At 49.9% G+C, this 24589-nt stretch overlaps 1 protein-coding gene across 1 annotated transcript in view; it reads left to right on the top strand.

Annotated features, from left to right (window-relative positions):
• The first annotated feature begins 18684 nt into the window (after window positions 1–18684).
• Window positions 18685–24589, top strand: part of ANKRD33B (ankyrin repeat domain 33B) — a 104889-nt gene continuing 98984 nt past the window's right edge. Inside the window, exon 1 of the mRNA XM_017888570.1 lies at window positions 18685–19038. Coding sequence (XP_017744059.1) covers window positions 18685–19038 — 354 coding nt within the window. The remainder of the gene's footprint in view (window positions 19039–24589) is intronic.

Here is a 24589-nt window from a genome sequence, read left to right as displayed (position 1 = left end):
GGCAGGAGAATCACTGGAACTTGGGAGGCAGAGGTTGTAGTGATCCAAGATTGTGCCACTGCACTCCAGCCTCAGTGATAGAGGAAGATCCCCTCTAAATATATATATATATATATATGTTTTATATATCTAAATTTATATATATATACACACACATATATAAAATGGTTTTATGATGAACTCCAAGGTCCCAGAAACCACAATTCTTTTCCAACAGAATCTCGAGCCACTGTACCTAGACGAATGACCATGCTCAATTTCCTTTGTTATCATAAGTAACAGGGACAAGAGAGGTGTTCTATCAATCTTTCGCAAAACTTGAAGTTTCACGTCCTAACCTAATTCAGCTAATCATTGTTCAATTGAAAAATGGGACTGGCCTAAACAGCAATCTGAAACATTCTGTCAGATTCCTCTCCAAAGAAAACTTTGGCAGCTGTCAGAATGCAAATTGTCACATGAGTTCCACTGCCACGAAAGGTTGGCTTTTGTTGTTGTTAGTGTTGTTTTAATCTGAGGATGGGAAAAGCTAATTCATACAGAATCTACAGCACCTTGTCCATTTCCAAGAGTGTGGTCTTATTCTGTCCAGGCTTCTGTGCTGCTGAAAATGGCTCCTGTGATGGAAAAACAACTGTATAAACATACAAAAATTCTTCTTAAAATATTTTGACTAAAATATTATTTAAATCAAGAATTTCTGGCATCATTACACAACATTTTTGGAAATGTAGCATACTGAAAGAAATGCTCCATTCTTTTGCATGAATCCATACATGACAGTAAACATTGTCAAAAATTTTGATGACATCTTCAACCCTCCCCACACAAAACTCTGTAAAAGCGAAAGATTTTGGCAAAAACACTTGGTTCCATACTTGTCGAATGACAATATTGTATAGACTTGTACAGAGAAAAACCAGCCCATCTGCAAATTTGGTTACTAGGAGCAGAAACTCTAATATGATACGGGAAGTATATTTGCTTCCATGGAAAACTGTGCATTTTCTTAGTAGCTAGAACTCCAGGGTAACTGATTTTAGCCTTTCGTTGTCTTTGAGCTATTTCATACTTCAGGAAGTTGTAGATAACTGTGTTAGTTACTTAGGGCTCTTGCAACACAGCACCACAAATTTGGTAACTTAACACAGAACCAAAGGTTCCAGTTCAGAGGTTACTGAGACTGCAACTGTCTCAACAAGGCCGGGCCCTTTCTAAAGGCTCTAGGAGAGGTTCCCTCCCACCCTCTTCCCAGCTCCTGGCAGTTGCTGTCAATGCTTAGTGCTTCTTGGCTTGTAGATGCATCCTTCTGATTTCTGCTTCCATCTTCACACTGCCTTCTCCATTGTGTGTCTGGGTCTCTGTGTCCGAGTTGCTCTCTTCTTATAAAGATATCAGCCACGTTAGACTTAGTGTCTACTCTTCTCCAGTATGACCTCACTTAACGTTATTACATCTGCAAAGACCCTATTTCCAAATAAGGTCACATTCACAGGTTCTGGGTGGACGAGTTATTGGTGGACACTATTGAACCTAGTACAGTAACTGATACTGAGAAATAACTCTTATTTATAGATAGGCAAATTCTGTCCTATTCAGAAGAGGTTCAATTGACTTCTTGCCCAGCCACCTTGGAAAACCAGTTTTGCCCTAATTTGCACAATCATTTCCATAGTCCTGATCTAGAAACACATCTGCTCTTAAGATTCTCTTTAAACTGGATGGAACACCTGCATGGTTCTTTCATTTATGAAAGAACATCTTTAATAAGCATTCATTTTTATATCTGTAAGCGAGTCATGATTTTCTTCTTTTTCTTTTTTTAAAATTATCTTTTCACAGTGAAAAGGGAAGAAAACAGGAAGCACAAGGGAATTCCCTTCCCTCCTCATGGGCCAGGGCCAGTCCTAAGCAAAGTGTCGCAGCAGGGCAAGGCTCTCCTGAGCATCCTTGACCTCCTACTCCATACCTGCTCCAGGCTGGGTGTGGTGTCATCTCAGCTCTTGGGGAGGTTGAGGCAGGAGGATCCCATGAAGCCAGGAGTTCCAGATCAGCCTAGGCAACACAGTGAGACTTTGCCTCTAAAACAAATAAAAAATTAGCCGGGTGTGGTGGTGCATGCCTGTAGTCCCAGCTACTTGAGAGGCTGAGGTGGGAGGATCCCTTGAGTCCAGGAAGTGGAGGCTGCAGTGAGCTATGATTGTGCCACTGTACTTCAGCTTGGGCCAAAAACACAAAACAAAACAAAATGAACAAACCTGCTCCAGCCTCCCAGTTCATCTTCTCGGGTTCTCTGTACTTCACCTCAAGTGGTAGGGGGTCCTCACTTGAGGCCTGAGTCAAAGACTTTCTCCTGAATCTAGCCCACCTTCCCCCATCCAAATACTCATCATCCCCAGTGGCTCCTGTGCGAGCCACAGTTGGGAGATATTTGACCCCTTTTTTCCACCAAACTCCCCCACCAAGCTGCTGCTGACCCAATTTCACCGCTGCTCAGTGTGATTTCTAGTAATGAATAATAATTAGACTCTGCGCCTGCTTTCCCCAGTTTCATCCTGTGCTGCCTCTGAACTCACGTCATATGGAAACCTTTTTTTTTTCTTAAACAATTGCTTCCTCTGGCACAGCAACATACAGATAGATAGAAAGTCAGCTCTGTAAATTGAGAAACTTTTCAGATAAATCATTATTTGTATTTTTTATTCCTTATTTTTTTTTCTCATTTGCCTCTTTAGTAGGTGATTTGGCCTAAGTTTTCAAAAGCCTTTCAAAGGCATATGGAGCCAGGTATGGTGGCTTACACCTGCAGTCCTGGCTATGCAGGAAGCCAAGGCAAGAGGATTGCTTGAGTCCAGGAGTTCGAGGCCAGCCTGGGCAACATAATGAGACCCAGTCTCTAAAACAAACAAACAAACAAAAACAAAAAGTACAGGAACAACCAAGGTATACAAGAAAACTTCTGTGATGAGCATGTTCATTACCTCAGTTGTGGCAACATGAGGATGTTTATATGGCCACACTCACCAAATTGTATATATTAATTAGGTACAGTTTTTCCATATGCCTATTATGCATCAATAAAGCTGGAAAAAATATATAAATAATTCCACTTGTAGAAATAATTATAAGCATACAAAAGACAGTTGAGCCAAGATAGATACAAAAGGCTGTGCATTGCACTTTTGTTTACAGTAGTGACCACTGGAAATAAGCCAGGGGCTCATCACCATTGGATTATTTGAATGCATGATGGCATGACAATGCCATTCAATGCTACACGGCCATGAAGAAGGCTGCAGATTTGTGTTGTAAGCATGTGTGTTGGCATGTGTTAGCAGGTGTGTTGGTTTGCTAGGGCTGCCATAACCAAGTCCCAGAAACCAGGTATCTTACAACAGAAGTGAATGGTCTCATGGTCCTAAAAGCTAGAAGCTTGAAATCACGGCATCCGCAGGGCAATGTAGGGGAGACTCCTTCCTGCCTCTTCCAGACTCTGGTGGTTCTCAGCATCTTTGGCATTCATTAACTTTGAGCGGTATCACCTGCCTCTTCCAGACTCTGGTGGTTCTCAGCAATCCTTGCCATTCATTAACTTCGAGCGGTATCACCTCAACCTCTGCCTCTATCTGCACACGTTCACACGGCCTTCTCTCTGTGTGTCCTTCTCCTTCTCCTTCTCCTTCTCCTTCTCCTTTTCCCTCTTCCTCTTCCTCTTCCTCTTCCGATGGAGTTTCCCTCTTGTTGCCCAGCCTGGAGTGCAGTGCCACAATCTCGGCTCACTGCAACCTCCGCCTCCTGGGTTCAAGCAATTCTTCTGCCTCAGCCTCTCAAAGTAGCTGGGATTACAGGCACCCATCACCACGCCTGCCTAATTTTGTATTTTTACTAGAGGTGGAGTTTCACCATGTTGGTCAGGCTGGTCTTGAACTCCTGACCTCAGGTGATCCACCTGCCTTGGCCTCCAGAAGTGCTGGGATTACAGGTGTCAGCCACTGCACCCCGCCTTGCTTCGGGTGGTTTTTCTAACTTCAGGGCTGGGAAGCAGACACTCTGGTGGGAAAGATGATGCCTGCCCAGAAGAGAGACTGGCAGGGGATGGAGAAACCTTCCAGAAGGGGGAGAAGTCAATGGGTTTTCCAGTTGTTATAGTGGAAGGAGCTGGCAACTCCAGACCACGCCTGTGGTTGTAGAAATCGTAAGGTTCTGGAAACGCTTCCATGTTTGTTATTTTTGTGCTCCTGTCCTGGGCCACAAGGAAAGAAGGCAGTCAGATTGGAGGTGACTGTGTCCAACTACACAACTAGAGAAGGGCTCAGGTGTGGCTTTGGGAAGGAGGAACAGGCTGGAGGAAAATGATCTTGCAGGTGCTGAGAGGCTGGACCGCTGCCCTGGGCTTGGGGCGGTGGCCCCAAGGTGATTCTCCTGTACCTTACTTTTTGGCACCTGAGGCATTGGAGGTGTGGACACGACATTGATGACTTCTCTGCCTAAGCCCTTCACCGTCTTTCTCTGCTGCCGTTTTTAATCTTCCAGAATTGCACCCAGGTCTCCAGTGACTGGTACCCTTGCCGAGCTGCCCTTGGGTTCTCCAATTTGTCTTCTGGACTCTAGTATGACCGGAGGCTGCTTGGAGTAGGGAGGACCACCGCACAGCCCCAGGACAGTTCGATTAGAGAAGCAATGCGCTGTGTTCTACCAGCAACAGCAGGAATGCCAATCCTAACGCGTATGCAATGCTTCTTATGTGCCACGTGCTGTTTTAGGAATTTTAAATAAATTAGCTCATTTAATCCTCACCAAAAAACTCTGAGAAAGGCTCTATTCTCACTCCCATCTTTATAGATAGGAAAATAGAAGCACAAAGAGGTTAGACAGTAGCTGAAAGACTGTTCTATTTGTCAAGAGAAGCTGATACATTTCCTGAGCCTAGGGTGTTATAATGTCCCCCAGAAAAAGTCCATCTGAAGGCCAGTGTTTTCGTTTGTTTGTTTGAGACAGAGTTTCACTCTTATCGCCCAAAGCTGGAGTGCAATGGTATGATCTTGGCTTACTGCAACCTAGGTTCAAGTGATTATCCTGCCTCAACTTCCCAAGTAGCTGGGATTACAGGTGCTTGCCACCACACCTGGCTAATTTTTGTATTTTTAGTAGAGATGGGGTTTTACCATTTTGGCAAGGCTGGTCTCAAACTCCTCACCTCAGGTGATCTGCCTGCTTTGGCCTCCCAAAGTGCTGGGATTACAGGCGTGAGCTCTAGCGCCCGGCCAGAAGACCCATGTTTATTGTCAGTCTTGTGGGCTGGGAGCTAATGAGCACATTCTTCATCATCAGTGGCACTCTCCAGGTTAAACGTGCAGCCAAAGTCTGAGGACACCCGGAGTGGGCATTCCCAACCAGTGATCTGGCCCTGGGGAATTTGGCGTAAACAATGATATGAATCATTAAGCTCAAGAGCCAACAAGAAATGCCTAAACTGTGAGTAGCACTACAAAGGATCCTGAAATCCAATGGGCTGCTTGGAATCCCCATCCTGAGGAGGCCCCGAACTGGGAGGGAGCCTTCCTTCCACCGCTGGAGGGAGCGGGCTAGGAATTCCATTCTCAGTGGGAGGCCACAGGGCGTGTGGCACTAGCACTGAGGTGGTTCCCAGGGCGCCTCTTACAGGAGAGGGGTTACGGGAATCAAGAGAATTTCTGGGATAGGGAGAGAGCTGGGGCAGTGGGTTTAGCTTCCTTCTGCATTTGCTAAGTGTTAATTAATAATCATAGCTCGTATTAATTGAGCGCTTGCTCAGTTTCAGGCTCCACACTAAATGCTTCTCATGCATTGCTTTCCTCTGTCTTCCATTACCACTTCATGAGGCAGGTGTTGGTATTCCTGGAGAGGAATACTTAACTTACCCAAGCTAAAAAGAGCTGAGTTTTTTAAAAAGGGCCGGGCATGGTGGTTCCTGCCTGTAATCCCAGCACTTTGGGAGGTCCAGGCAGGAGGACTCTCTACAAAAAACAAACAAACTTATTGAAGGGTTGCAAACATTCAGAAAAATCTGAAGTATACACATTGATGAAATTATGTTAAAGTGAACCTATCGGGACAACAGATAGGACATTTCTAGTGCCCCCAAAACCTCCCTTGTCCCCTTCCCAATCACTACCCCCTCTTCCTCCCGAAAGGTGGACACTATCCTGATTTCCAGCACTAGCGATTAGTTTAGCCTGATTTCCAAGCTTCTATCAATGGAATCATACCGCATGTGCTCTTCTGTGTTTGCTTTCTTTTGGTCAACCCTAAGTGGGCGGCATTCCTTTCTGTGGTCGCATGCAGCTCACCTGTTCTCACTGTTGTACGGTACTGCAGTGATGAATGTGCCGCAACTACTCTATCCAATCTATTGTCGGGGAACATTTGTTTCCTCTCTTTCTTTCTTGCCACGGTGAATAAAGTTTCTGTGAACATTCCGGTTCATGGCTTTGGTTGGCCATATGTACATATTTCTGCTGGGTACGTGCCCAGGAGTGGAATGACTGAGTCACAGGGTTGGTGCTAAGTGGGGTTTTGAGCTTAGATGTGCCTACTCTAAACTCAAGAGTGGTGCCATGCCATAGATCACCATGTGGATGTGGAAGCCTACGGAGAAGACACCTGAGGTGGCAGTGGGAATGCAGAGGGAGGGATGAGAAGCAGGAGCTACGGAGGCAAGCCTCCTGGGCAGATGGTAGTGTCATGTTAGTCAGGCTTGGGGGAGTCTCCAGGTGCCTGTGTGACCCCAGGAAGCACTATCCAGGGTGCCGTCTGGCTATGCCTCTTTAAGCTCAATGGGAACCCTAGGTGTGAGGGGGCCAGCCAGGGCTGAAGATTAGGTGCCTAGGGAGGGAGGGCACAGAGACAAGCTTTGTGCCTTGGGCCCTCCACCCCCGCCACTGGAGAGTGATGTTGCCTGCTCAGACCAAGTGGGGTGGGACTGAGAGAAAGCGGTGACTGTTTACAAAGCAAGGCCAAGTGCAAGAACTGCTGAGTGACTGGGAACTTCCTGTGTGCAGACCACACCCGCATTTTTTTTTTTTTTTTTGAGTCTTGCTCCATTGCCCAGGCTGGAGTGCAGTGGCATGATCTTGGCTCTGATCCTGGGTTCAAGCAATTATCCTGCTTCAGTCTCCCAAGTAGCTGGGATTATAGGCATGCAGGCACGCACCACCATGCCTGGCCAATTTTTGTATTTTTAGTAGAGACAGGTTTTGCCATGTTGGCCAGGCTGGTCTCAAACTCCTGACCTCAAGTGCTCCACCCGCCTCAGCCTCCCAAAGTGCTGGGATGACAGGCGTGAGCCACCATGTCCGACCGACACCCACGTTTTTAAGTAGCCTTCTTTTTCAGCAGTGTGACTTTTGCGGGGCGGTACTCAGCAGCCAGGGTGGTGTGGGGCTTACAGATGCCTAAGGCAGGGCAAGGAGACAATTTGATAAGAGAGGCATTCATGTGAGACCAGCTAGTGACCCCAGGCAGGAAAGGAAATGAACCACAAGAGCAGGGTTGCGGTGCTGGGTGGTGAAAAGGGTTGAGCTATTACCCCTAAAGGATGCCAGAAAGTGAAGCATTGGAGAGTCACCTTGGGGCCATCGCCCCCAGCCCAGAGCAGTTGTCCAGCCTCTCAGCAGCTGCAGGGCCTAGGAGCACAGCCTCAAACCTTTAGGGGCAATCTGGGTGGTGAAAAGGGTTGAGAGATTTAGGGGCAAGGCCTAGGGCAAGGTCAAAGGAGGCACAGAGGTCAGGAGAGAGGCCAGGTGGAAAGCTCCCTAAGCCACCTGAAATATCCACAGCTAGAATACAACAAGGCAGCCTTTTCCCAATGCACAGAAAAATGCTGGCTCTGTAGAATTCTGCCATCTCCATTTTCAGTGTCTTTTACGCCAACATTTTAACTTTACTTTCAGTGCCTTTTACTGGTTAGTGGCAAATGTTCCTAGATGACCATGGGAATAAATGAGCAGTAAGCATTGTACCTATGACTGGAAATCCTTACTGAGAGACACACTCATGCTTCACTGGAGAGCTTGTGTATGTGTATGTGTGTGTACGTGTGTGTGTGTGTGCATGCAGGTGTGCTGGGTAGAGGGTGGAGGGCACTTGTTGTGATTTCATATTGTGCCAATAAAGGTAGATTTTCCGCTGGTGAGAGTGATCCCCATTCACGGGGTGGGATTAAACGTATGTGTAATGGATGGTGGCTCCCCCGTGGCCCTCTGATTGTGCAGTGATATCTGGGAAGTCTGAGAACCACGTCAGTGTGGAGTGGACTGGATAGGATGAGAGGCTGGGGATGGTGGGAAGGTGCAAGAGGAAGAAGCAGTGGAAAGGAGCTGCCAGGTGTTGGAGGCAGTGTGAGGGAAGTAGAGGAAGTGGCCCCAAAAGAGGGCCCAAAGCAAGGGTCCCTAGAGTGCTGGAGTGTGGAAAAGGAAGGGCTTTCAGTTGAAGATATCATTAGGGCTTAGGAAAAAAAGACTTAAAAAATACACTGATAGAGTTCAGATACCTTCTTCAAAGGGTGGATGATCTGAAACTAAGGGAGAGGTGAGATTTGGTTCCATTCTTCTGACAACCTGGGGAAACACAATTCGGGCCCAGAATCTGGAACTCAAAGAGAGAGAGTAGAGGATGAGTTGAGGTGCAGTGAAAAACTATATGTAAGAGAGAGAAAGAGGCTGGGCGCTGTGGCTCATGCCTGTAATCTCAGCACTTTTGGAGGCTGAGGTGGGCGGATCCCCTGAGGTCAGGAGTTCGAGACCAGCCTGTCCAACATGGTGAAACCCATCTCTACTAAAAGTACAAAAATTAGCTGGGCATGGTGGCGGGCGCCTGTAATCCCAGCTACTCGGGAGGCTGAGGCAGGAGAATTGCCTGAACCTGGAAGGCGGAGGTTGCAGTGAGTTGAGATCGTACCACTGACACCAGCCTGGTCAATAAGAACAAAATTCTGTCTCAAAAACAACAACAACAACAACAACAACAACAACAACCCCCCCCCCAAAAAGAGAGACAGAGTGAGAGAAAAAATTCTTATATGAAGTCAAAACCGGCTGTGCTGCTCTGTCCTCTGAGGCATGTGTGTGTGTGTGTGTGTGTGTGTGTGTGTGTGTGTGTGTGTGTGTCTGGTCTATTCCTCTCAACAGACCATACTTTCTGCTCCACCACCTAAACTCCAGAGCTTTACTGAGATCCTGTTCTTTTCGGTGACATCCCACCTCTTCAGCAACACCTTCCCACCCTTCCAGTTTGAGTGCTCTGTAGCTGCACATCCGGTGAACAGGTTGCACACACAGGAATCTCATCATTATGAATAATTGCAAGCAGGACGACACCGGGATCCTGTTCTCTCCCTCTCAATGCCCGCAGTGGATGTCTGGACTACATATGTAAGTGACACATCAATACTGAATAAATACTATTGAGGAAAACATTTGCAAGGGATGGGAGAGGAAGTCTATGCCAACAAAGAGACCAGAAGCCACAAGCCCCGAGGCATCCTGGCAGGTCTGCTGTGGGGCCTGGGAGCCGGCTGCTGACACAGGGAATGTGGGCATGAGTCACCAGTGGGGGCCTCTGAGGAGGAAAACCATGACAAAATGTGCATATTGAGAAGTGGAGCGTGCATCTGCTGCGCTCAGTGAGCCAGTTGACTGAATAACTCCAGATTAGGAGAGAGAATAGAATTTGGGAATTTTTATCATTATAAACTTGGGGGTTTTTTTTGGTTCTAAAAATAAAATACCAAAATGTTCTGGTGAATTGTTTGAGAAAATCTATACCCTATATGCATATACAGCCATGGAAACAGAGGCAATTGTACTCAAGTGCAAAAAATAAAAGTGTGCTAATGAAAAGTAGCAACTGGCCAGGTGCAGTGGCCTGCACCTGTAATCCCAGCACTTTGGGAGGACATAGCAGGAGGATGGCTTGAGCCAAGGAGTTTGAAACCAGCCTGGACAATATAGCATAGCGAGACCCTATCTCTACAAAAAATGAAAAATTAACTGGACATGGTGATACACGCCTGTGGTCCTAGCTACTTGGGAGGCTGAGGTGGGAGGATTGCTTGAGCCCAGGAGTTGGAGGCTGAGGTGAGTTATGACTTGCCACTGCATCCCAGTCTGCGTGATAGAGCAAGACCCTGTTTCAAAAAAAAAAAAAAAAAAAAGACAGAAAGAAAAGAAAAGGAAGAAAATTAGTAACCATCAGCTCCACTGCAGTCCACGTCTTAGGAGCATGGATTTAGTTCCCACACACTTTGTGCCAGGGTTGAGCTGAGCTTTGGCACTGCTAAGCATGTCGCTTCCGGGTTAGGTAGATAGAATAGGTTACTTTAGGTTTAGGGCCACAGGAGAGCTGGGCTGGCTCAGCCATACCTCCTTCACTTAGTCATCAGAAATGTTTCCCAGGCACTTAGGGCCACCTGCTGCTTTAGGATACAACAGGGAACAGTCTCTGTTCTGGAGAATTCACAGTTCTCAGCCCTGCCTCTCTGCAAGGCTGTGAGCAGAACTCCAGGCTCCTCTCCCTTCCTGTGGTCTCAGGACTGCCAGGGGCGTGGAGTATGGGGATCCCCACCTTCCAGCTCTGTTTACAGTGCTTGGATGACCATAGTATGGACAGCTGATGGGAACCCAGGGGACCGTGTCTGTATTTCCTGGAGATGGTCACTGTTCAGGAAAAGTATGGGGCGCATGTCGTCATCAAATTTGGCTCAGGGCTGGAAATGTCCACTGAATTTCACAGGAAAGAAACCCTTGTGGGATCCTTGGGGAAGCCAGGGACGGTGGGGGTGGGTGGGGCAGGAGCAGATGGCAGCAATTCAAAGAGCAACAGGAGGAAATGAAAGTAAAGACATTACTTTCTTTAAAATTTTTTAAATTTTATTTTACTTTTTGAGACAGGTTCTTGCTCTGTTACTGAGGTTGGAGTGCAGTGGTGTGATCACAGCTCCCTGTAGTCTCAACTTCTCAGGTTCAAGCAATCCTCCTGCCTCAGCCTCCCAAGTAGCTGGGATGAGAGGCACAGCCACATGCCTGGCTGACACCGCCTTCTTACTGTGTAGAGCATAATGTTTGGGGGTTTTCCCAAGAAGCGTGCACTGCTTTTGTAATTTTCGATTATATGTATATACATATGTCAAATGAAGAAATGGAAGATGAAAAACTGCAGCTTGTGCAGATCCGTCTTGCAGAAGGTTCAGCCGCGAGCTAAGCTGGTGGGGGTAGTGCAGGAGCGTGTGGGGGCGTAAAGTCTGTTGTGTTGTGGGGATCTGGTGGGCTGTGGATGCAGAAACAGATGCCACACCATGATGGGAGGACCTCAGGAAGGGTTGGGGGGATCCAGAGGCCCAGGGAAGGAGGGCTCAGGGTTAGGCTGCAGGGGAGGGTCCTCTTCTGCGTTCCCAGAGATCAGAATGACAAAGTCAGGGATGCTGATGGCTGAGCCTCCTGACATGCGGTCGCTGCCCAGCCTGCATTCTCTCTGCCTTCAGCTTTGTCCCCATGGGCACATTTTGACCAAGAGAGAATAAGCTAAGTGACAAGGGAAGCCAAACTGTGTGATTCACCACGGTAGTTTAAAATCCTGATTTAGGCTTTGCTTTGCTGACTGAATGTATGCTCAGTTAGGGAGAGGATGGGGTGGCAACCTGTAGGCCCTGGCATTAAGCACACTGGTCCCAGCTGAGAGCCAGGCACGATGCCCCCATCCCTCCTTGTTCACAAGATGCTGCCTCTATCAGCTCCAGTCCCCTTGCTTGGTGCCCCCGAAGTCTCAGTCTGACTGTTTTACTCGTGCTAAGGCATGAATCCAGCTTTACAGAGGGCTGTTGATCCTCAGAAGCTGACACAGAATCTGAGTGTCCTCCTGGGTCCCACATGTACCTACCTATGGCAGGAAGTTTTTTAAAATCCTGAAGATACAAAGACTTTGAAGTGTAAGTGACTGAAGAAAGCTCAGGTTGCTGGTGATCCGCTGCTCCGTGCTGACCTCGTGTACATTCAGAAGGCTCCAAGATGCAGCAGAGCCAGGTCTAGCAGGCATCGCCTTCTCTTTTGTTTACCACATCTGTTGAACATCAACCAAGGTGGTGAGGCATCCTTTTAGATGCTGGGGATTCAAAAAGAAATTAATGAGACCTGGTTCCTGCTCTTGGCAAACTGTCAGCTTACAAAGGAAGATAGTTTTACAAAAACGTATGGGAAAGCAGGGCAATAAGAGTGATTATAGGCCGGGCAGTGGTTCACGCCTGTAATCCCAGCACTTTGGGAGGCTGAGGCGGGCGGATCATGAGGTCAGGAGATCGAGAACATCCTGGCTAACACGTGAAAACCCCGTCTCTACTAAAAAATACAAAAACTAGCCGGGCGAGATGGCGGGCGCCTGTAGTCCCAGCTACTTGGGAGGCTGAGGTAGGAGAATGGCGTGAACCCAGGAGGTGGAGCTTGCAGTGAGCTGAGATCATGCCACTGCACTCCAGCCTGGGCGACAGAGCAAGACTCCATCTCAAAAAAAAAAAAAAAAAAAAAAAAGAGTGATTATAGAGGCATGTAATAGGGGAAGTGATAGGGAAAAGGATGGAGTTTCTCCTGCACTTCGGGGAATCAGGGTGGGTCATGGGGAAACCCTCGAGTAGTAGGTCTTTTTTTTTGAGATGGAGCCTCGCTCTGTTGCCCAGGCTGGGCTACAGTGGCGCGATCTTGGGTCACTACAACCTCCACCTCCTGGGTTCAAGCAATTCTCCTGCCTCAGCCTCCTGAGTAGTTGGGATTATAGGCACGTGCCAACACGCCTGGCTATTTTTTGTGCTTTTAGTAGAGGTGGGGTTTCACTATGTTAGCCAGGCCGGTCTCAAACTCCTGACCTCATGATCTGTCCACCTCAACCTCCCAAAGTGCTGGGATTACAGGCGAGAGCCACCGCGCCTGGTCAACGAGTAAGTCTTTTAACAGGCTGTCACCTCATAGGACTCCCTCAACTGGCCTTGTGAATCCAACCACATTTATTCTGTTGAATAAAGGGGTCCGTTGACAAAAGACCCAAGGCCTTTTGTCCTTAGAGTAGGCATGGATTTTCTAGTGATACCCCACTATTGCTAATCCCATGCAGAGCAGGAAAAAGGTGGCAGAACTGGCAGTTAAGTGCACACGTGCATTTACTTCTAGATATTTAACCACAAAGGCAGAAAACTTCCTTAAAAGAAGCTGAGGTTCTGAAATGGTGACACGAATTGAGATTATAACAGGAGGGATCTAGTTGCTGTCAATTGAATGGAGTGAGGCCCAAACAGCAACTAATCTCTTTAATAGGGAGATCCAGAAATACACAGAGACCTTTCTTTATATTCCTAAGCTGTGAGAAATGTCATCTGGCCCAGCGATTCTGCAGGTTGACTTCAGGACACTCTAGGTTGCTCCCACGAGTGTGGGAATCAACTCGGAGAAATTTGCAAAACTCCAAAACAAATCATTTTGGTTTTAAAACATGAGTGTTTTAAAACTGTTTTTTAAAAAATGAGTGACTAAGAAATGTCCCATTCCCCACTCACTTCTACTCTCGTAGGCAGTGGGAAAGCTGGAGGAGCCTGTTACAAACCTCAGCTTATGAGCATCTCCCAGCTCTGTCTTTTGAGATGACTTACAGGAAGGTGGTATTGAGAAAACAAAGCATCCAGCCTGCGTGAAGCTGAACCTTAAGGTCACCTCTGCAGCCTGGGCTGACCCCAGACCCTCGTTTTCTTCTCTGGCATCCAACTTCAAGGACTGGCCTGTTTCCCTTTAACTATGGCTACCACTAGCCCAGTCTCTGAAGAAAGCAGAGCCCACGCCTCCCTGGCACAGTTTCCCCTCGGCCACCTAAGGCAAGCGAATGAGTCTTTTTCACTGTAATGAGCTGTATTTCCCTCACTATGGAACAACAGGGGCTAAACCAATTAATAACTATGCTCAGCTTTTCCTTGTTGGTTTGTGAATTCTCTCTACATTTTGGCTATCATCCTAACCACTTGTCGCAAGCAGTACAATTAATGTTTTTTCTGCAATTAATGATTTTTTCCCCCCATTTAGCTTTTTTTCTTTCTTTCTTTCTTTTTGTGATGGGATGACAGGCGTGAGCCACCGTAGCCGGCCGAGTTTTTTTTTCTTAATATGCTGTTTTGCTGAACTGAGTTTTAGTTGCTAGTAACAGAAACTAACCGTAGAAAGCTTTAGTCAATGACAATGAAAACAACGGCAGCAAAAGAAATGATCAGATGGTTATTTCATGAGATCTACTTTAGGTTAGTGCTGTCATGTTCCCCTCTAAGAATTCACACAGGAATTTGGTCATGTCATTTCTAGAACAGTATGAAGACAAATAGGATCTTTAGAGCCCTGAGTCTTCCCATCTGAGCTCGAGGTATGGCTCTCTAAGTCTTTCTCACTGAGAACAATTTTTACACATAATACCGGGGTTTAAAAAACTCAAGCCACTTGAGGTGGGATGTTTTTCTGAGGAAATACCTGGACAAAGGTGCATTTGTGTCCACTAAGGAAAATGCTGGAAATGCCCTAAACATTAAGAATAGGAGATTGGTAACCCCACAGTAACAGACATTCAAAATCTAGAACTATTATCATTGTAACTTAGCAGTGGTAAAGCCATAATTGGAAGCCAGTCTGTCTGATATCACTATCAGGTCTTACCCCAAGCTGCACTGCTTTCTATCTGCATTTCTCATTCATTTCACCTGGGCTGGTTCTCGCCGCAAATAAGGCAATGAATCTGGAGAAGCAGCTCCTACAGAACAATTTATATCAAGGCGAATGGATACTTTAATTTTCATACTAATGCAAGTTAACACTTGCTGTTGCCAAACTCCAGACAATGTGGGAAGGTTTTAAATCACTCTCTCGTTCAGTTCTTCATTTAGCCTTGGGAGGTGAGAGCTGGTTATTTTCTTTTCTTTTTTGAGGGGGATGGAGCCTTACTCTGTCACCCATGCTGGAGTACAGTGGCATAATCTCGGCTCACCGTAACCTCCGCCTCCCAGGTTCAAGCAATTTTCCTGCCTTAGCCTCCTGAGTAGTGGGGACTATAGGCGTGCAGCACCACATTTGGCTAATTTTTGTATTTTTAGTAGAGATGGGGTTTCACCATCTTGGCCAGGCTGGTCTCGAACTCCTGATCTCAAGTGATCCGCTCACCTTGGCCTCCCAAAGTGCTGGAGCTGGTTATTTTATGACACTGTGGTTATTTATAACACTGTGGTACACTTGTGTGCTCCTTCACCATTAGGTTCCCCCCGCCTCCCTCCTTCCAAACCAAGGTGGGGTAGGCCCTATAGGTGTGTGCAGTTTTCTCTCTCTTCAAGATAAACACACTGCTTGTAATTTTGAAAGGCATGTTACAGACAGATAACTGAGCTAATGCTGAATTTTAAAAAAATGGTCCAAAGACAAATTATTCAACTAAGTGAACAAATTGTGTAATTGCTATGTATATCTCAAAATCATAACAAAATAATTCATTGAAACTTGACAGTTGGATGAAATATAATTTCTCAGATGTTCTCTTTTTGTTTTGAGACAGGGTCTCACTCTGTTCCCCAGGCTGGAGTGGAGCGGCACCATCAGGGTTCACCGCAGCCTCAACCTCCCAGGCTCAGGTGATCCTCCCACCTCAGCCTCCCAAGTAGCTGGGACTGCAGGCACACGCCACCACACTAGGCTATGTTTTGTATGTTTTGCAGAGATAGGGTTTCGCCATGTTGCCCAGGCTGGTCTTGAACTCCTGGGGCTCTAGGGATCCGCTAGACTCAACCTCCCCAAATATTGAAATTACAGGCATGAGCCACCACACCTGGCCTCAGAATGTTATTAACTTAAAAATTATCCTGAGTCGGCAGTTTTGATAAGCTGCTTTCTCCTACCTATGCAGATTTTGTACACATAATAAACGTTGGCTTTACTAAAAATGCCCACGTCTGATTTTATGTCTTTCTGCTTCTTTTTTTTGAGACAGGGTCTCCCTCTATCGCCCAGGCTGGAGTGCAGTGACAAGCTTCGCCTCCCGGGTTCACGCCATTCCCCGGCCTCAGCCTCCCCAGTAGATGGGGTTACAGGCGCCCACCACCACGCCCGGCTAATTTTGTGTATTTTTAGTAGAGACGGGGTTTCACCGTGTTAGCCAGGATGGTCTGGATCTCCTGACCTCGTGATCCGCCCGCCTCGGCCTCCCAAAGTGCTGGGATTGCAGGCTTGAGCCACCGCGCCCGGCTGATTTTGTGTTTCTTTTAGCCCATCTTCCAGAAATGTCCAGACTCTACTGTCTTTGCTGTAAAAGGAGCATATTTTATTTTTTGTTTATTGTTTCTTCCTAGCGGTTTATTTTTAAAAGACAGGAAAATGATCAGCTTGCATCCTGAATCGGACCACTTATAAACGATAGTTCTTCTTTGGAGCAGACGATGACATTTTACTTTATATTTAAGGGGAAACACATTCAAATGCTATTTGGACTCAAATTTCTAAGGAAGAAAAGGAAGTGGTAAACTCTGAAGATAGAGCCTCAATTCCCTTGCTGAGTGACGGGGTCAGTGAGCACCAGTCGCCTGCGGGAGGCCAGAAAAGGCTGCGTGGTGCCCCCCTTTCAGGGCCTGGTCCTGTCCACCTGGGCCCTGGTGACGCGCAGCCGGGACTTTTGCTGTAAAGTGACGCAGTGCTCTCCCTGGGAGGACAGTGGGTCCAGCAAACCCAACTGAGCCCTCAGGGGGCACTTGAAATTGTAAATACCCCAGGCCTTTGGAAACAACCCTCAACCCTGAAAGGGGAAATTCCCAGTGGGAATTGACGCAAACTGTGGTCAGTTACACAAAAGGGTAAAGAATATACTGTAATCTGGGGGCTATTTTTGGTTGCAGAAAGAATCCCCGGAGTAGAGAAGGCGGCCAGGGAGGCTCAGTTCGCCGCTCGCTCAGAGCCGCCCAGGTGCGGGGGCGTCTTCACCATAAATCGCTGCTCCCGCGCGCCCCACCCTCCCGGGCCCTGCAGATGCTGGGTCCTGGGCCAGCACCAGGCCCTTCGGCTCCTGCTGGAGACACCAGAAGACCAGGCGACAAGGACAGCGGGTCGGGCCAGTGCGGTGTGACACGGGGGCTCGAGCGGCTTCGCAGTTTAAACCTGTCCGCAGCCTACACCTCCCACGGCTGTTTTGGATTCGGTGCCTTCGTGCACCTCAGCTTGCCCAGCGGCACGTGGGCCTCAAGCCTTGTCCCTAGCGGCTGCGCCCGCCTAGCTGTGTTCACCTTGGGGTTGCGAGGGCCTCCCACCGGCTGGCAGCCAATGGACACGCTGTCAAGATCGGGGGAAAAGAAGGAAGGATGGAGGCTAGGGGGACACAGGGCTGGTGGCCTCCGCACTCTTTGACCTGCGACGGGCGCGAGCGCACCACCGCGCCTTTTGCACACAGACTTTCCCCCAAGATTGGCTCAAGACGCCTCCGACCCCGAAGTCAAGGGCTCCCCGTGGCAAATCCTCACACGCCCTCCTTCTCCCCGCCCATCCCCGGCGCCAGGACTGACCGGGAGAGGGCAAGGCCGGCCAGAGGGGCTCTGGGCCTGGACTGCGGCTGTCGCCCGCGGCCCTTGCTCTTTTGGGCAGCCTCCGGGGGTGAATCCGCAGATCCCAGCACGTGACACAGGCTAGGCGTGGGGACGGGGAACTCCTTGTCGTCCGTTCCCACCCAGATGCTCCCTGAGGTTCCGGAACACCCAGCTCCCAATCCCAGGGTCTGACCAACCCACAAGCCACGGCCGGCCCGGGTTCTGCGAGACCGGGGGACTCTGAGGATCGTCCCCCCCTCCTGGCTGGGACTCCCCCAAGGCAGCCAACGGCCCCCAGTTCAGAGTGGCAGCCCCCCCACAGCACTCCCCGGGCCCAGGTCCCAGGTGGACCGCTCCGCTCCGGCTCCTCCGCCCGCCAAGCGCCCCGGGGATTCCCCGGCCTCAAAGCAGCCGCTGCCGGGTGGAGTCCGCCCCAAAGCCCAGGATCCCCCGAAGGGAGAAAACCCGCTCGGCACCTCCGAAGCCACGGGAGAGACTGGCCCCACCCTGGCGCGGGGGCCCGACGCCCTCGGCGGGGGCCGGCTCCAGGGATCCGAGGTTCCCGAAGCTGGAGGCCGGCTCCACCCCGGCGTCCCCCCACCGCCACCTCCGTCCCCATCCCGCGGGCCGCGGAGAGGGGGGCGGGGCGGCTCGCCGCCCGCGACTCGGGTTCGGCTTCTTTAGTAATTGCTTCTGCTTCTCCCGCGCGAGCTGTCCGCAGCTCCGGGGCAACGCTGCCAGGTGCCCAGTCCCCGCGCTCGAGAGAGCGCGTGCCTGGCTCTGAACTCTGGCCAGGAACGGGCCCCGGGGAAGGCCCCGGGTGAAGGCGTGTCCCTGCGCCCCGCCCCGCCCCGCCTCGGAAAGCCCCCGCGGTCCCGCCCACCCCAGGGACTCGCTCAGCCTCCGGAGACTTTTTTCGCTGAGCGCAGCCGCCTGGCGCCGGTTTCCGCCGAGCTGGAGCGCGCGGGCCACGGCTTCCCTGGGGACGCAGAAGCGAGAAGCGGGGACCTCGGCGCGCGCCCCGCGTCCCGCTCTCCTTGCCCGCGCCCCGGCCCCCGGCCCGCGCCCCGGCCGCAGGCATGGTGCTGCTGGCCGGGACCGGGCCGGAGGGCGGCGGGGCGCGCTGCATGACCCCGCCACCGCCGTCCGCACCCCGGGGAGCGCAGGTCGAGGAGGACCCCACTGACTACGAAGAGTTTGAGGACTTCTCGAGTCTGCCCGACACCCGCAGCATCGCCTCGGACGACTCTTTCTACCCTTTCGAGGACGAGGAGGAGCAAGGCGTCGAGAGCGCGGAGAGCGTCCCGGAGGGCGTCCCGGAGGCGGCCACTCTCCTGCGCGCCGCCTGCGCCAACAACGTGGGGCTGCTGCGGACGCTGGTGCGGCGCGGGGTGAGCGCCGAGGAGGCGCAGGAGACTGACCGCAACGGCCGGGTAAGCGGGCGTCCCCGCAGGGTTTGGACACCCCACTGCCCCGCTCCCTTCCTCCCAACCATATCCCCGTGCCTCCCAGGTCCTGGCTCCGGACGCGTCCATTGGTCACTCAGCCGCCGCCCAGAGCTCCTTTTCGCCGCTGTTTGGGAGCGCGGTGTGTGGGATGCCCTAGGTGGCCTCCCCGTCCCAGGCTGGGGGACGCGGTGCGGGGAGGGAGCAGTTTGCTCTGCCCGCGGTGGCAGCGCGGCAGGAAACGCCAGTCCGGCGTCCTCACCCCATCTCCTTCTCGTTTACCGGCCCCCAGGGACTTCCTGACTGAATTCGCGCTGGCGGCCAGTGCTGCAATCCAGGATTGGCTTTTTGCGGGGTTTCTTCAACCCGGTCCCCTCCTGATCATTACCTTTCCCCAGGCCCCTGGCAGGGGACCATTCCTCCTCGCCTGCAGGAGACAGCCCCTCCTGCCCAGCGCCCCATTTGTCCCCTGGGCCCTTCGCGCTGCCCTTGTTCTAACACGCTGGGGCTCAGATCGGCTCCTCCAGTCGCAGTGATTAGGACGCAACAGTTTATTCCTTCGCCGGGACAGCTTGGTCCCCTACCCCACCTCCGCTGAGCGTTGTGGCCCGCGCCGCGACCAGCCAACGTGATCTCTGACTGGTCTGTCCGCACGGTCACCTCCGCGAGCCAGAGACAGCCGGGGCTCCCCAGAGGCAGGGCCTGGGGAGAGCCCCAGAGCCGCGGGGGTAGGGCACTCGGGTAGGGCAGGCGGCGTGGAGGCAGGCACAGGCTATCCATTCGTTATGACCAGACTCAGAGAAAGCAAGAGATGTTTAGAAAAGAAAAGAAAAAGTTGGCTTAAGAAGACCTGAGAAGGACTGGCTGGTGGAACACCTTCCACCAAGCAAAGCACTTCAAGGGAAAACTGCAGAGTGACCATGGTGGCCAAGTGCCCATTGGTCTGTGCTCAGTGGGCAAATAGCAGCGTTCTCACCTGATTTTTATATTCCCCAAGGTACCTTGTATCTGCAGATGCAGCCTAGCACAAATGCAAATGCTTTTGCTCGGGAGCCTGCAGCTGATAGAAAACATGTGCTTTCACTTGGGGATCTGGGTGACCTTGTGCCTTTGGTTTATCCTGCAGTGGGTGGGGCAGGTGGTTTGCCCTGACTGTGGTTTGGGCTGGGCTTAGGTGGATGGGAAGCCCTTGAATGTCACTTTCTGCTTGTACTACATTGCCCCGTGATTCCATTACCTCCACCTGGTCCCTCCCACAGCACTTGGGAATTCAAGATGAGATTTGGGTGGGGGCACAGCCAAACCATATCACACAGCATTTGAACTTGGAGGAAGGGTCTGCACTTGTCATGTGTTAGGCAGTGAGACCAGACGTAGGGTCCCCGTGGGTAGCATCACCTGGAGCCCTGTAGTTCCTGCTGCTGTTCCCCTTGCAGTGCCCCCTCCCCCAGCCCCAGCGACAGATGCCCTGGCTGGCATGTGATTAGGGCTTGGAGCCCCTCCCAAAGTCCTAGGGCCTGTTTCTCAAGCTCTACATTTGGTTTAACTATGAGTTTTCAGGCCCAAATGTGTGTCTCAGAAACCTTGCTTTCTGGAAGCCGGTATGGGGACCAGCTTTAAAGGAAGCCCCACCAAGCTCATAAAGGAACAGGTGGGGTGGGTCTCTCCCGCTTCCTGGGCAGCCTGGTTGTCTCCAGTGGGCTGGAATGGGCACAGGAGGGGCCTGGCTCGCCCAGTCCCCACTCTAGGGCACCACTGGGCTCAGCTTTATATAATGTTTGCTTTAGGGGCAAAACATAAATGTTTGAAAACAGCTGCGTTGGAGAAAACTGACAGCAACGTAAACCATCCCCAGGGGCTTGAGCCTAACAGACTGAGTCTCCAGGCCACACAGCAGAGAGGCAGGGGAGGGCTGTGGTATGGGAGGCTAGCTCCAGCCTCCCAGCAGCTCTCTGCCTCAGTTTCCTCATCTGTAAAATAGGGATAACGGCAGCCTTTCCTCCTAGGATGTGAGCATAAAATGGCTTCGTACCCACAGGGCTCTGAGAAGTCCTGGCCCCAGGCCTGTGTTCACCATCTTGTTTCTTGTTCACCTGCCTTCTCTTGGCTTGGAAGAGAGCACCTTCCAGTTTTATTTTGTTTTGTTTTGTTTTTTGTCTTCTGCCAGGCAAGGCTTTTTTCTCTCTCTGCTTTTCTTCCCCCTTGATTACAGCAGAAGTGAAGACTTTGTTTCTCTGTGTCACGTAAAATAATGATGTAGGCCCGTACATAGCCTGCTAACTTAAAGACCCCTGGACTCCTTCATCTTTGGACCAGAGGGAGCAGGACCTGTGTTCTGTGCTTTGGGGGGTCAGTGGGGGCAGTGAGGCAGGAGCCTCAAGGCTGTTGATCAGACATCTTCCTGAAAAACAGCTGAAAGACTCAAGTGTGGCAAAGCCCTGATGGCCCGCTGTGTGGTCAATGCCGTGAGTCATTGCGAAAGTTTACTGCAAACCTACTGTGCTCCCGCTAGGTGCTTTAGCAGACTCAAAGCTGAATCCAGCAGCCCCTGCCTTGGAGAGTCCTCGCCTTTTAGTGAGGAGAAGAACTTGCAGAGGAAGAGCAGCTAGCTAAGACCTAGGAAAGTGGGAGACGGACTGCTTTTCGCATGATGGTGTCCAGTCTGCCCGACGGCAGCATGGCTCCTGCATCACTGCCTGCAGGCTCCTGGTTTAAGGGCACCTTCCCTGGGATGCTTTTCTGTTTCCTCTCCAAGCCTACAGAACCTGAAAGCTGAACAAGGGTAATGTAGGCATTCAGACATTGAGGGCTGAAATTATAAATAGGATGATCATTTAGAGAGCAGGTGACATTTGGGCAGAGATGGTATCTAGGGGAAAGAGGAGTTAGACAGAGGGAACAGTGTGTGCAAAGACGGGGCGGGGGTGGGGAACCTCGTTGGAGCCTGGTCTCCAAGCTTATCATGATTAGTGACAGTGAAAACCTTAACGAAGGCCCGGACAGCTTTGGTGCAGTGGAGGGGTAATTGCATTAATAACAGAATGACAGCTCACAGGTACAGCCCACAGCCGGCCTTCTAGGAGGAAATGATGTCAAAAGGCGTCTAAACTTTTCTGGGACATGCTTGTTGAGCTCTTCATCTCTGGGCATTTAAGAAGGGAGCTTTGCCTGAGCTGACAGGCATTCCATTTGGTCTGGGTAACTAAGGGTCAGATGTGTTTTGTTTAAGAAAATGCATTCTCTCCTGCCTCCTGAGATTGATAGAATGTTGGATGTGGCTCAGGACACCATTTTCCTTCTAAAATATTTATTGCTCTAAAAGCATTGCATGATTTAATATGCAACATGTAAATATTTGTCAAATAATTGCCCAGAAACATTCAAAGGGTGCTCCTGATGTCATCTGGGTTTATGGTTGTTTTGTTCCTTCTGACTTCAGGCAGTGAAAGCTGCCATAATTCTTTTTCTTAATTCTTCTCTTCCACTTATTATCACCTGAAGTTCACCTTTATGGCCTTGGTGGCTCTTGAGATGACAGTGAAAACAAACGAAGTGTGCGGTTTTAATTGTTGCAGAAGAGCAGTTTAAATGTCAGACAGCTCTTGGACTTAATTAGGCCCAAATACGTGTTCAATTTAAAATATTGCACTCCTGTCTTGATGGGATTCTGCTTCTGCATGTTTGTGCTTGTTTGCTTTTGAGGCTGAGTCTTACTCTATCACCCAGGCTGGAGTGCAGTGGCGAAATCTCTGTTCACTGCAACCTCCGACTCCTGGGTTCAAGTGAATCTCCTGCCTCAGCCTCCCAAGTACCTGGGATTACAGGTGTGTGCCACCACGCCCGGCTAATTTTTGTATTTTTAGTGGAGATGAGGTTTCACCATGATGGCCAGGCCGGTCTCGAACTCCTGACCTCAAGTCATCCTCTTGCTTGGCCTCTCAGGTTCTGGGATTACAGGTGTGAGCCACCGTGCCTGGCCCGCTTCTGCATATTTAAATTTCCAGGGTCTCTTGGTGACGTTTTCCAAAGGCCCCTCCATTGGTTTGTTAGGTCAGCAAAGCCCACATCACACCCAGTGTGGGTGTTTCCCTTTACTCTTGAGGTGTTTAAAATTAAAACTTAATTTTCATAGATTTATAGCTATGATCAGGGCTTTATCTTGAAATGTATGTAAGAAAATTTTATTTTTATTTTATTTTATTTTATTTTTTTATATGCTTCAAAAAGATTTATAAACTCCAGAATCACTTTTCCCCTAAAATGAGACTCCAGTTACTGGAACAGTGCTTCATCTTTACCGGGCCTCGATGCTCATGGCCTGTGTGTGCACTGAAATGGGCTGATTAGCATAGAAAGTGACTTCTCTGGTTCTTGTTAGTTACCACAGAAAGTTAATTCTGGCCTCAGGCCTCTGTATGCTTGCCAAGGGCCTGCAAGCACAAGGGAGGGGTTTGCTTTGCTTTATAGGAATGTATGTTAGGTTGGGCGTGGTGGCTCCTTCCTGTAATCCTAGCACTTTGGGAGGCGGAAGCAGTCAGATCACTTGAGCCTAGGAGTTTGAGAACAGCCTGGGCAATGTGGTGAATGCCCGTCTCTAAAAAAAATACAAAAATTAGCCAGGCATGGTGGTGGATGCCTGTAGTCCCAACTACTAGGGAGGCTGAGGCAAGAGAATCGTTTGAGTCCAGGAGGCAGAGGTTGCAGTGAGTTGAGATTGCACCAGTGTGCCCCAGCCTGGGCGACAGAACAAAACCTGTGTTTGAAAATAAATAAATGAATGCATGTTTGCTAGTGTTTTAGTTGCATCTCCAGATTTTGAACTGTGAGAAAGGGGATGAGGAGGGCAAATTGAGCAGAATGCTAGACCGGGAGTCCCAGGGGCTGGAGTCAGAGGACTCAGCTGAAGTGGGTTTGGCGGGGGGTGGGCGGGTGGGGGCGCTCTGGGTCTAGCAGCAGTAGAGAGGCCCATGTGTTTTTTGTTTGTTTGTTTGTTTGTTTGGTTTTGTTTTGTTTTGAGTTGGAGTCTCGCACTGTCACCCAGTCTAGAGTGCAGTGGTGTGATCTCAGCTCACTGCATCCTTCACCTTCCAGGTCCAAGCGATTCTCCTGCCTCAGCCTCCTGAGTAGCTGGGATTACAGGCACGCACCACCACGCCTAAGTTTTGTGTTTTTTTTTTTTTTTCTTTTCTTTTCTTTTTTTTCATTTTTTTATTATACTTTAAGTTCCAGGGTACATGTGCATAACGTGCAGGTTTGTTACATATGTATATTTGTGCCGTGTTGGTGTGCTGCACCCATCAACTCGTCAGCACCCATCAATTCATCATTTATATCATGTATAACTCCCCAGTGCAATCCCTCCCCCCTCCCCTCTCCCCATGATAGGCCCCAGTGTGTGATGTTCCCCTTCCCGAGTCCAAGTGATCTCATTGTTCAGTTCCCACCTATGAGTGAGAACATGCGGTGTTTGGTTTTCTGTTCTTGTGATAGTTTGCTAAGAATGATGGTTTCCAGCTGCATCCATGTCCCTACAAAGGAC

This window comes from Rhinopithecus bieti, unplaced genomic scaffold, assembly GCF_001698545.2.
Source record: "Rhinopithecus bieti isolate Rb0 unplaced genomic scaffold, ASM169854v2 scaffold_17184, whole genome shotgun sequence".
In the NCBI taxonomy this organism is placed as follows: domain Eukaryota; kingdom Metazoa; phylum Chordata; class Mammalia; order Primates; family Cercopithecidae; genus Rhinopithecus; species Rhinopithecus bieti.
Note: the sequence above shows the minus strand (reverse complement) of the source record. Positions and strands in the feature narration are given on the sequence as shown.